At 34.8% G+C, this 13,170-nt stretch overlaps 1 protein-coding gene across 9 annotated transcripts in view; it reads right to left on the bottom strand.

Annotated features, from left to right (window-relative positions):
- PMS1 (PMS1 homolog 1, mismatch repair system component) overlaps positions 1–13,170 on the bottom strand; it is a 99,603-nt gene that overhangs the window by 61,201 nt on the left and 25,232 nt on the right. For 8 of the 9 annotated variants that reach the window (XM_086719127.1, XM_086719133.1, XM_086719131.1 and 5 more), the window contains one exon: positions 8,913–9,015. In XM_086719127.1, coding sequence (XP_086575253.1) covers positions 8,913–9,015 — 103 coding nt within the window. Of the gene's footprint in view, positions 1–8,912; positions 9,032–13,170 lie in introns of all 9 variants that reach the window. The other variant, XM_086719132.1, reaches the window with a different exon arrangement.

The raw sequence follows: 13,170 nt of genomic DNA, 5'->3' as shown, positions 1-13,170 counted from the left end.
ATCCAACTCAGTCATGACAATAAAAATGTCTCCACACAATGCCAAATGTCTCTTGGGAGGCAAAACTGTCCTTGGTTGAGAATCACTGATTTAGTATATATAGCAACTAGTATTTTTTTTAAATTAAATAAAGTCTAGAATATACTAAACAAGAGCAGAAAATAGAGTGTATCACACATAGTAAGAGTATATACTGCATCAAGAATTTTTTGCTTTGATTAGATTTGTATGATTAAAATGTACTATGTGAACGAAAGTCAGAAAGGCTAAAAGTTGCTGCAATAGGTCAATCTTTGACCTACTGCTCACAAAAAAGAACAAAACAGAATGGCAATCATGAGGAAAATATAAGACTTAGAAACCCTAGCATAAAATCAGGAGTTCCAGGAAGAGAAAAAGAAACAAATACAGGTTTAACTAAACAGAAGAAAATTTTCTTGAGTTAAAGTCTTTAGTACAAATTTCAAGAGCTTACTACAAGCAGGAATATTTGTGTGTGTGTGTGTGTGTGTGTGTGTGTGTGTGTGTGTGTGTGTGTATGTATATATGGAGAAAGAGACACCACACTTCCACTGGAAATCCTAAATTTTAGGATTAATTTAAGGGTAAGGAAAAAATTTTAGAAACTTTCAGAGACAGTAAGTTCCTTATGAGGAAATGCTAGCATCAAATTTCTTAACTATAACACTAGAAGACAATCTACAAATGATTGAGGGGTAATTAAGAAACTTACACCCAGTAAGTTTAAGAAATTTAGAAACTTACACCCAGTAAGGGCTATGTATAAGGATAAAATGAAGACACTGCAAGGATTCAGAAGTTCATTCCCCAAGTATATTTTATTAAAACAGTGGTGGATGAGCACTAGCCAAATGAGAATTATATCAAAATAGAAATTTTATGACAGAAGAAGATGAGAAAATAAAACTGATAAGCAAAGAGTTTTAGCCAAATGTAAACATAATATGGCAACATGGCTGGCATTTGCAATGTAACTGTGAAATAGGAATTATTGAAATGAAAGAGATGTAGGGGAGGGCCTAACAGTAGCATGAAACTGTTTTACACTATTATTAATAACACTGGATAACTGGAGTAAAGGGGTTGGGAATAAAAAGGGCTAAAACTTATATGGACCTATATATTCTTGACTATGGCAATTTCCTTCCCTACCAATGTTCTCCTTCTGGTGTGTCCTCCAACACATCATACTTATTTGCACCTCAGAACTTTTGCATATGGTCTTCCCCCTACTACCTTTTGCAAGGCTAACTCCTTTATCAACTTTCAGATCCTAACCTAAGTATCACCTCTTTAAAGAATCCATCCCTGAATGCCCTATCAAAGACTGGTTCTCCCAAAGTGAAACCATGTTTTATTTCTTCCTAGAAATTATATTTGAAAAAATTTGTGTCCGCCTCCCCTTTTAGAATACAAGAAGCATGAGAGCAAATGATTATGTACCATGTATGACATTACAGCCCCAGCACCTCAATGACTAATAACCTACAGGCATTTAACAAAAAAGTTTTGAATAACAAATAGAAATGCATGCACAGAAATGAATGCATAGAAGAAAAAAACACAAATGTGGTAATAAGAATAAACCCCAAATTTGTTTGGACTGTTTTCTTAGTTATCAGGGACACATGGTGTTTTTATAATTTTTGAAACTTTATTTTACAAATATATACAATTTTTTTTATCTTAGGAAAAAAAGATCTTTGAGGGGAAAAAAAACAAGGGAAAAGCTGTATTTCTATTTTGCTCACATTTGATGTTTTCCTGCTTCTTTTCTCTTGATCAGGTAAGTTCATCAGCATATTACGTTACTAATAATTTAATTAAAATTTTTTTTTGTTTTCCTCCATTTTTAGGTAGGTATTTTTTTGGCCTAAATTTAACATGTCACCTTCACACACAGAATTAAAGTCCTTGGACATTGAGGTGAAGTTGACAGAGATCAAGGAGTGCACATGTCCAGCAATCACAACAGGTATGCACTCTGCCTTCCTGCTAAACAAAGGACACACTCAGAGCAGAGTGCATCAGACCCTATCATCAGAGACCTCTTATGCCTTTTTCTCATTTCACTCTATGTTCTTTCTAGATATTTCCTCCACGCCCAAAGTTTCAACTACTACATGTATGCCAATGATTCTTGATCAAAGTTATAAGAAACACTATACTTTTATGAACCTCTGAAAAAGAAAATATATGCCAAATAATTCATGATACAATGCCTTAACAACAGTCCTGTGCAATACATGAATTGGTCCACACCAGCCTCTCACTGCTTAGATATTTCTTTTATCTATCCTCACTGATATGGCAATTTCCTCTTGTGTCTTCAATTTCAGTGCCTGGCATGTGATAGCAAACCTTTTGTACTTAACCCAGTTTTTTTCACTTGTGGCTATATTCTCTTTTTAGGTCTCACAAAGCATTTGTTGTTTTGCAAAAAAAAATATGAAACTGTTGTTTATTCCTGCAATCAACACATGAATTATCAATAATGCACAAAACTTCCCATCCAAAAAGGATTTGGGGAGGCCATTAATTACAAGCCACGACCTGTTTTTAGAGACGTCAAAATGTGAGAAAACACACATCTTAGAATTTACTAAAATATACATATGAAACTGACAGCATTCAAGTTATAAATAAACGCTCACTCAATATCACCTGAATGTCCCAAAGCCACCTCAAATCAACCACACCCAGACCTGAACTCATTCTTTTCCTTCTTACGTCTGATACTTACACTTAATCCTCTTTCTCATATAACACTAACATCCAACAGTTTCCAAAGGCAGATACTCTAGATTTAACTGATTCTTCCCTCTCCCTCTTACTGCCAATATTGTGTAAGTCTTTTAGGCCTGTTCTATCCTAAAAATCTGTTTCAAATCTATGTCAAGTCCCTTTACCTCCTTCAAAACTTAGTTCAAGATAACATTTCTTATAATAAGACATAGTTTATGGTAGGAGTTACAGTGTTCTAATTAATTTTATAAATACCATGACATTCACCCTCTACCTAAAAAGGTTCAGTGGCTCACTGCTGGTTATACGAAATAAACTTTTACTTTCAGTTTTAGAAATTTCACTTGGTTCTTTTTTAGAGTTCCATTTCTCTGCTGAAATTGTCTACCTTTTTAGCAATTTTGACCATCTTTTCCTCTAAATTCTTTAACATAGTTGTTTTAAGTTCTTGTCTGCTAATTCAAATATGAGGTCATGTTTGTTTTCTTATATCAACTATTTTTTTCTCTTATAGATCCCATTTTCCTTTGTTTCTTAATATTTTTATTTTTGCCAGACATTGCATAGATACATAAGTAAATGAAAGAAAAATAGATACGTAAGTAGGTATTTTCCCCCAGAGAAGGCACTTTATTTCCTCTGTCAAGTAGCTAAAGAGAGAATCTCTTCAATATAATTAGGAATGTATCTGGGTTGGAGCTGAGCTGCCCCTTTATTTAGCTCTAGTTCACTTCTCGTTTCAAATGTCTTAAAGATGGAATGGGGTCTTTTCTTCTAGCAAGGTTTTGGGATCTCTAGCACTGCAAAACTTTGTCTCTCTAGCTCAGTCCTAATTTTCTTTATCACTGCTTACTAAGCGTAAGTCCTGATGAGATCTGGCATCTGAGGTGAACCAACTCTTTCTGAGGATCCCATCCTCCAATATCTCATGTCAGCTTACATATGGCTGTTAAAGAAGTTCAGCTGGTTCCTCCTAGGGCCATAAAAGATGCCTTGTTCATGGCAGACTTGTTCCTTTGCCCACCTATGCCCCCAGACTCAGTTAATGCTCCCAGGGATGCAAGTACTTTTCTTGTCTACTCATCTTTTTCTTGAACCTAACTCATTTAACTTCCTTTTTTGCCCTCCAAGTTTTTATTAGATTTTATTTAGCTAAAATACAGTGTAATATTAGTTTCAGGTACAGGATTTGGTAATTCATCCCTTACATACCACACCCAGTGCTCATCACAAGTGCCTTCCTTAATACCCTTCACCCATTTCATCCCGCTGCCCACCTCCCTTCCAGCAACCCTCATTCGTTCTTCATAATCAGGAGTCTGTTTTATGGTTTGCCTCTCTTTTTTTTCCCCATGTTCATCTGTTTTGTTTCTTAAGTTCCACATATGAGTGAAATCATATGGTATTTGTCTTCTTTGTGACATAGTTCTTCAATTGGTGCTTTTCCTCTTCATCTTTCTTCTCTTGCTACAAGGTTAAACCCCCACCCCTTCTCACCTACCATCTTCAAACTCAAATGATAACTTTTCTGAAAAACTCCCTAACCTTCCTCTAGGCAGCTGGTGGCTTCTTTTTACTGTCATTACTTAGTCATCTGTGTTCTCCACTACTCTGTGAGTTCCTTTAACTCATCTGTGTTCTCCACTAGCCTGTGACAAATATAATAGCATATACTGTAGCTGTGGTGACAGTATATCTGTGTATATCTGTGTATCTGTGGACAGATAGTGAGAAGGAAGGCAGGCAGAAATCAATAAAGCAAAATACAAATGTACGAAAAGGTACTTGTTGACTTTTTAAATATGTTATACGTGAAAGACCACACTATAATTAATCCATATATTAACTGATAAATTATTGCTTCAGCAGTTAAAAATGTTCTCTTAGAGCAAATTGAGATTTAACAATAAGCCAAGAATTATATATGTTTGAATAAAACTTAATGATGGAAAACTATGTTGATTCCAAATGAAATGTGTATCCTTAAAAAAAGTACCAAGTAATATTGGCCAATAGGGAGGAGGCCCTAGTATACTATCATATTTTACAAGAGAACTGCTCAGCTCTCTAACTTTAGCACATTCTACAAACACCAGAATTAAACTGCAATCCTATAATATGTTCCCTGTTATATTTTTACATGACCCTATGTTATGCCACTTATAAAGGCAGCTAGCTATTTATATTCCTAATGTAAAGAGGTAGGGTTGCTTGACTACATCAAACTTTTTAAAAACTATTTAATGAATAAAGTTTCAGTCTCAACATGAAAAAAATCTTCCAATGCATGCACAATCATACCTAACAGGGATTTACAAAGAACACGATGCTCTACTCTAGTAACAGGGTAAGGAAAGGAATGACCCTGATCAGAGTACTTTAAATATACTATTTTTGATACCTGAGAAATTCCTATGGCAGAAGTACTAGGATATGTTAAAAGAATTTGCCAGGAGGGTAAATCAATTTAGAAAGCTTACTACTGATTATCTAGGGTAAAGGAAATGGAAGTAATAACAGAAAAAAGGTATGATTACAACAAATAATTTATTAAGTTATTGTAAGATAATTTAAAATTATTTTTACATTTCTTATAAATTTTTTTTCTTTTTTTTTTCTTTTTTTTTTTAATTTTTTTTTTTTCAACGTTTATTTATTTTTGGGACAGAGAGAGACAGAGCATGAACGGGGGAGGGTCAGAGAGAGAGGGAGACACAGAATCGGAAACAGGCTCCAGGCTCTGAGCCATCAGCCCAGAGCCTGACGCGGGGCTCGAACTCACGGACCGCGAGATCGTGACCTGGCTGAAGTCGGACGCTTAACCGACTGCGCCACCCAGGCGCCCCTTAAATTTTTAAGTGTCTTAAAACAGAAGTGAACAGAAGGGTAATTTAAAATGACACACTATTAAGCACATACATCATTTTAAAGGGCTAAATTAATCCACAAAACGAATACCTACACCCAGGAAAACCAGAACTGAAATCTCTAGTAAACTATTTTTAAACATCTTAAATATGGTTTTTAAAGGGGTAACAGGGGTGCCTGGGTGGCTCAGTTGGTTAAGCGTCTGACTTCAGCTCAGGTCATGATCTCACTGAGTTCCAGCCCCATGTCCAGCTTTGTGCTGACAGCTCGGAGCCTGGAGCTACTTCAGATTCTTTGTCTCCCTTTCTCTGCGCCCCTCCGCTACTCACACTCTGTCTCTCTCTCAAAAATGAATAAATGTTAAAAAAAAAAAAAAAAAAAAATTAAGGGGTAACAAATTTTCCAGTGTCTAAAAAAGATTTTGCTTTAAGTTGTCCCAGCACCTACAGTTAGGTGTCATCTTCTGATCAGATGATATGAAGAGTAACTGTGAAGCAAGGATGTTCACACCACTGCAGAAATTTATCTACAAGAACCCTAAATGCACAGGTACTAATTAGGATGGTTGTACTGTAGTTTTATCTTACACAGAAAATATTTAAATGGAAGTTGAATGACAGCTGGTGGTGAAATGTGAGTCTGTGATCCAATCACTCAAAAACTATCAGCACTAAGGCAATATAAATGTAAAAAGCTTTTAAAAGTGCTGTAGATTTCTATAATATGTCCATCTACAGAAATTTAAAAGAGCTTGATTCTTTGTTGTTTTCCTAGCCAACCAACTATAATTAGGAGATAAAAATGAATCATGAAAGGCAATTACTAGTTTCACAACTACTGACCTTCCAAGTATGCTGTTTCTTAAGATAAAAGGAATATGCTAAAGAAAATAAGGTTCATTTACTGACTACAGAAGTTCCTTAATATGCATACCTAGTCTCACTCAAAGTAGAAGACTTGGGTCAGCAAGAAAAGAAAAATCAATCAACAAATGGGCAGATCAGAAGGATTCCATATTTAAGTATTGCTATTTCATAGTTCCCATGGTGATGAACACAGAAAAGCATGAGAAGTATGAGTGATGCAGAGCAACAGGCCATCCAGATTAGACTGGCTACTACTAAGATAAAAATAAATACATTTAAGTTTTATAAGGTGACTAGATTACTTCAAAGTACTCTACTGGAGAGCCACCCAAATATCTCCTAATGGCCTCCTAATTTGAACTCCTCAGAATTGGGGTCAGAACATTTCTGGAAAGGTACTATACTAAACAAAAAAAGCCTTCTCCTTTGTAACCTTCAGTACATAAAAAAGAAAAAGAATCACAGTCTATTATTTTTAAGTAAAATATGTACAATATTATCATACATCAAATTAAACAGCTACAAGATGAGCTCATTTTTATTAACTGAGTAAATGCCAAAAAAAAAAAAGTTTTTTCTTAGAAGTTCCAACTGACTCTTTCCTTTGTGTGGATATAAAAATATAAATTCTTAATATGCAAATTAATCAGCAATTTGAAGATTAAAAAATAAGAGAAAAAGTGAATTTGGTATCAGTATTAAGACATAATAAATATATTTTAATGAAAAAAGATGGTAATTATTAAAAAGATAGATCTAATAATTTAATATTAAAATTGGAAGAAACTAAAGAAAAAATATAGTACTTCAATAAATTACAATGAGGGACCACAAAATTAAAAAATGAATTTATAATTCAATTGGAAAAGAAGGGCAAACAGCAACAAATCCTTTCAGATCAAATAATTCTTTTGAACATGACTAAAGAGGTCATACCTTCAACATTCTCTCAACTTTAAACACTCATTACCGGAAGTTAGTGGTATGGAAACAATTAAAGGAGATACATGAAACTCAAGCCTGAAAAGCTTTTCTTTTTTGTTGTAAGTGGACAGTAAAGGAACATAAAAACATAAGATGTCAACTAAAATGTAATAAAATTACATAAGTGTATAAAACACGAAAGAACTGTAATAATAATTAATAGAGCAATATTATTAGATGAAGTAACATTAGCAATGAGCTAAGAGTTGTTGCAATTGAGTGATGGGTACATTATTCTATTTATTTGCACATACATTTCAAGTTTTCCATAAACAGATATATTTTAATTATTTAATCATAGTATCTTAATTATATGGTTTATTACAATTACCAAATCAATAATGTTTTAGGCATTTCAATAAAATATCCTTCACATATAAAGAGGACACTAAGTGATCCAACAATAGCAAAATAATTGCTCTTACAGTTTTTACAGAAGAGTAACTAATCCATGTTTTTGTCCATAGTCTGTTTTTAAAAATTAATTTATTTAAATTCAAGTTAGTTAGTATACAGTGTAGTATTGGTTTCAGGAGAACCCAGTGATTCATCTTTTACATATAATACTCAGTGCTCATCCCAACAAATGCCCTTCTTAAAGTCCATCACCCATTTAGCCCATCTTATCATACACCTCCCCTCCGGCAATCCTCAGTTTGTTCCACAGCTAATATCATCCTCAATGGGGAAAAACCTGAGAGCTTTCCCCCTAAGGTCAGGAACACAACAGGGATGTCCATTCTCACCACTGTTGTTCAACACAGTACTGTGAGCCCTAGCCTCAGCAATCAGACAACAGAAAGAAATAAAAGGCATACAAACTGAAAAAGAAGAAGTCAAATTTTCACTCTTAACAGATGACATGATACTCTACATGGATAACCCAAAAGACTCCACCAAAAAATTGCTAGAACTGATACGTGAATTCAGTAAAGTCATAGGATATAAGATCAACGTGCAGAAATCGATTACATTTCTATATACCAATAATGAAGCATCAGAAAAAGGAATCAAGGAATTGATCCCATTTACAACTGCACCAAAAACAATAAGATACCCAGGAATAAACCTAACCAAAGACATAAAAGATCTGTATGCTGAAAACTATAGAAAGCTTATGAAAGAAATTAAAGAAGACACAAAGAAATAGCAAAACATTCCATGCTCAAGATTGGAAGAATGAATACTGTTAAAATGTCTATACTCTCCATAGTCTTTTAACAGTCTCTCTTTAGAAAACTAAGTATTTAAGAGATTGGTGACTAAAGTAGGGGTTGAATATTCACTTGGAAGTTAACTACCCTTTATCACGAGCAAACCTGAAGTAATGCATCTGAATTTGAGATGTAACAACTTTTAAAAAAATAAACAAGAAAAAAATAAAATAAACAAGAAAGAAAAGGCAAAACTACAAAGCTCCTCTCTTACCTTGACCAAGATGTGAAGGTTTTTGAGAAATTATGTGGCCGCTGCCATCCAAAACATACTGGGTGCTAAAATTATCAGAAGCTGTCCTTGTTGTAATCAAAACCTGGAATATAAAAAAACTAATAAAATTATGATTTTAGATTTTGCAGTGGACTCATTATCAAATTAAATTTAAAATGATTATACATTTACTTAAGATTGAAAAAAAGTTTGGGGCACCTGAGTGGCTCAGTTGGTTAAGCATCTAACTCTTGATTTCAGCTCAGGTCATGATCTCAGTTTGTGAGATCATGTGAGATCAAAGTTTGGGCTCCATACTGAGTGTGGAGCCTGCTGAAGATTCCAGCTCTCTTTCTCCCTCTGCCCCTCTCCCCTGCTTGCGCTTGCAGTCTCCCTCTCCCTCTTTAAAATTAAAAAAAAAAAAGAAAAATTAAAGTTAGGGGCGCCTGGGTGGCTCAGTCGATTAAGCATCCGACTTCAGCTCAGGTCATGATCTCAAGGTTTGGGAGTTCGAGCCTTGCGTCAGGCTCCATGCTGACAGTTCAAAGCCTGGAGGCTGCTTCAGATTCTGTGTCTCCCTTTCTCTCTGCCCCTCTCCTGCTCCCATTCTGTCTCTCTCTCTCTCAAAAATAAACATTAAAAAAAAAATTTTTTTTTAAAAGTCTTACTTGTTAAGCTCTTATGACTACTTCTCCTATAATATTCCCTTAGAGTTATACTAATAGTAACTAATAGGCTAATTAGTAGCCTAATAGTAGTACACTAATAGTAGGCTACTTTATATTTTTTATGTGGCAAATTACTGATTTTTATTTTGAGTATTTAACTTTAACTAAAATACTCATACACAAATCTATACATCTGAAATGTACTGGTTATTTGTATATATGACTGAAATGGCTATTTGTATTATATGACTTACATCTGTAAAATCAAATACTGTAACTGCATTAGGGAAACTTCTTTTTGTTTATTTACTTTGAGAGGGAGAGAGAGAGCACACGAGCAAGGGAGGGGCAGAAAGAGAGGGAGGGAAAGAATCCCAAGCAGGCTCTGCACTGTCAGTGCAGAGCCCAATGCAGGGTTCAATTTCACAAACTGTGAGATCATGACCTGAGCCAAAATGAGGAGTCAAACGCTCAAATGACTGAGCTACCCAGGCACTCTGGGAAACTTGCTTTTTAAAAGACAATTTCCATAAATTTGTTGGTAATGTGAAAAAGCCTTTTGTAAAATAATCACTCTTTTTATAATCTGTATAAAAAGGTAATGTATTTTCTGTGTTTCAAGGTAATGGTTCAAAAGAATAAAAAAATATAAATCATACACACATACATTTGTGGACAATTTTTTCTTAAAACCAAGCTATTTAAATGTAATTTAAATGTAGTTTAAATGCTTAAAACCTGAACTATTTAAATGTAATTTTTTTGTTAAATGAAGAAGATATTAGCACTAAGACATTTATGTGTAAGAAAGGATTTCACTGAGCATGAAAATATTTCCTAAGGTGTTACAGTCACATAAATATAAATTTAAGAATGTCTGCATTCTTCTGAGCTACCCTCACCCTTGGCTTTCTGTTTACCTACTCTGTGAGATTAGTGGGAGAGCATGACAATAGAAAACCATTCCACTGTCAGAAAATAACAGGCAGGGAGTGGGCATACTTCTTCAGGAAAGCACAATGGATTCAGAAAAGGATGCCCTCCTTACACTTTTTGTGAGCAATAATGATCCAAAATTGGGAGCAATCTTTCTTGGCCATCTGTGAACTCAGGAGAGTTATCTGAAACTTATATTTAAGAAAAAAGCCACAAAGATCCAGCTCCACTGCTGGAACTCATCTAGGTCCAGTTGGATCTACATTGGATTTGATGGTTCTGACACTCCGCCCTAAACATGCACTAATTTACAGCAGGCCATATGGCTATAAAACATGTAGATACCAGGCAGGGAATAGCAGAGTCACCATTACGTGCACAAACACACAAACACACACACACACACACACACACACACACACACACACACACACACACACACACACACACACACAGCTTCTCTAGCTCACAATATTAGAATCTATTAGACTCTAAGGGTAATGTCCATAAAATTCCTTACCAGAAGCACTGCCTTAAGCTGTTTTCCAAAAACATACAGCTAAATCAAAGTTGTGAGCCTCTGTATAACCTTAAGTGATTCTTCTACTTCTTCCAAAATTATATTCCGTGGTTCAAAAGTTGTATAACTTTAAAAGTTTTCCTGATAACCAATCTTAATCTTCCCTGCTACATCCCCAACTCTATTTTGTCCAGTAGTGATTTTCTCTAATAAACTCTGTTTAAAAACAAAGAGTACAGAAAATTTCTTTCCTGTCTCTTAATTTAATTACTCTATGATTGTCCCTGTAAAAACAATTCTACATTTAACCGACCATTTTCTCAAAAATGCCAAGGTCAACTGAATTCTATTTCTATTCTCCAAAGAGCTAGCCACCTGACCTAAAGTTGGTGTTATTAAGCAAAAGTAGTCCTAGAACTCTGAGTTCTAGTACTAATTAAGCCAGTGGCTTGTTAGATGGTCCTGAATAAATGATTACTCTATCATCTTTAAGGAAGTACAATGATAAGATGAAAATGATACTAATACTCCACAAGGTTATATGGATTTTTGTTTTAACTACTTTCAAAGCATTTTATAAATATTAACTTGTTCATCCTTTAAACATATTAGTTAATAGCAAAATACCCCAACTTAGATGAATAAACTGATGTGCTAAAAAGTAAAATAGGACCTTACTGGTCATAAATGTAACATTTGTATTAAAGTAAAAAAAAAAAATACACTGTTTTCCAATATTAATTTTTTTGAATTAGAATGTGTAAGGGTACTGTGAAAATTTATCTTGATAGGAAATGCTTCACAATTCACTGCTAAAGACAGCGAAGGACAACACAGGTTAGCATGTTTCACAAATTTGTTAAATACAATGTGCTCCTCAGAGGAAGGAACTGTATTTCAAGAGTTCATTTCATATGACCCTGTGTCCTGGACAGCAAACCTTTTTTTGGACCAGGCATAGGCTTAGAATGTGTTAGCTCTGCAGCAGTTAACATATTTGAACCTGCAGTAACTCCACCATCAGATGCATCTCTAATATTACAAATTTTTACTTGCGCTTCTTACTAGAGACACTAATGAACTGTGGCAGAATGAATCTAGTGGTGTCAAGGGAAGAACTAAAATTTATTTAAAGAATTTTAAAAGGAGAAGTTTATTTTATTTTATTTATTTATTTTTTTTTTATTTTTTTTTTCAACATTTATTTATTTTTGGGAGAGAGACAGAGCATGAACGGGCGAGGGGCAGAGAGAGAGGGAGACACAGAATCGGAAACAGGCTCCAGGCTCTGAGCCATCAGCCCAGAGCCCGACGCGGGGCTCGAACTCACAGACCGCGAGATCGTGACCTGGCTGAAGTCGGACGCTTAACCGACTGCGCCACCCAGGCGCCCCGAGAAGTTTATTTTAAAAGGTAAAGTTTTAAGAGTTCTCAGAGAACCTTACAGATTATATTGGCTATCAGTTATGAAAAACTGTCTTTTTGGTCTAGTTACTGAGTTTCAAAAATTATATAATACTAATACAAAGTTAAAATTCACAGAATTCATAAAAGCATCTAAACTTTAGATAAGCATAAGTTTTCTCAATGTTTTAGATAAAACTCAATTAAAACTTTAGGATACATACTGTCAATTCATGCAAAAAAACCTTTCTTGACAAAAATTCATTTAAGACAATTATGTTAAAGTTTGTTCTTATTTTTTATTTTTATTTTTTGCTGATTTTTGGATGAACACCTTGGCACAGACACAGGAGTCTGAAAACTAAGGTAAATGGTCTTCATGATTCAGCTGAAATATCAATTTTGCCTGGATCACTGAAATGTCTTTCTTTCTGTGAGTGTGCCTGCCTATGCATAGTTGTACACTCATATAAGAGCTCTGACTTCATAACCTTCTCCCAGATACTTCACTGAGGGAGACTAGCAATAGGAAAATCTTGGCCCTGGCTTTTCTCCTTAGAACAGAGTTCTATTACCTGTGAGGAGGCTACACTTTAGAAAGCAGGATACCTACCCTACTCTTCAAAAGTTCCTGTGCCTATTTTAATTACAGCTCTGTCACCATGGCTCTAAAGAACATGAAAGGTACTCTATCTACACTGTGGAACAGGAGGCAGAAAACATCAAAATG

This window comes from Puma concolor, chromosome C1 (genome assembly GCF_028749965.1).
Source record: "Puma concolor isolate L17-30 chromosome C1, mPumCon1.1.hap2, whole genome shotgun sequence".
NCBI lineage: Eukaryota > Metazoa > Chordata > Mammalia > Carnivora > Felidae > Puma > Puma concolor.
Note: the sequence above shows the minus strand (reverse complement) of the source record. Positions and strands in the feature narration are given on the sequence as shown.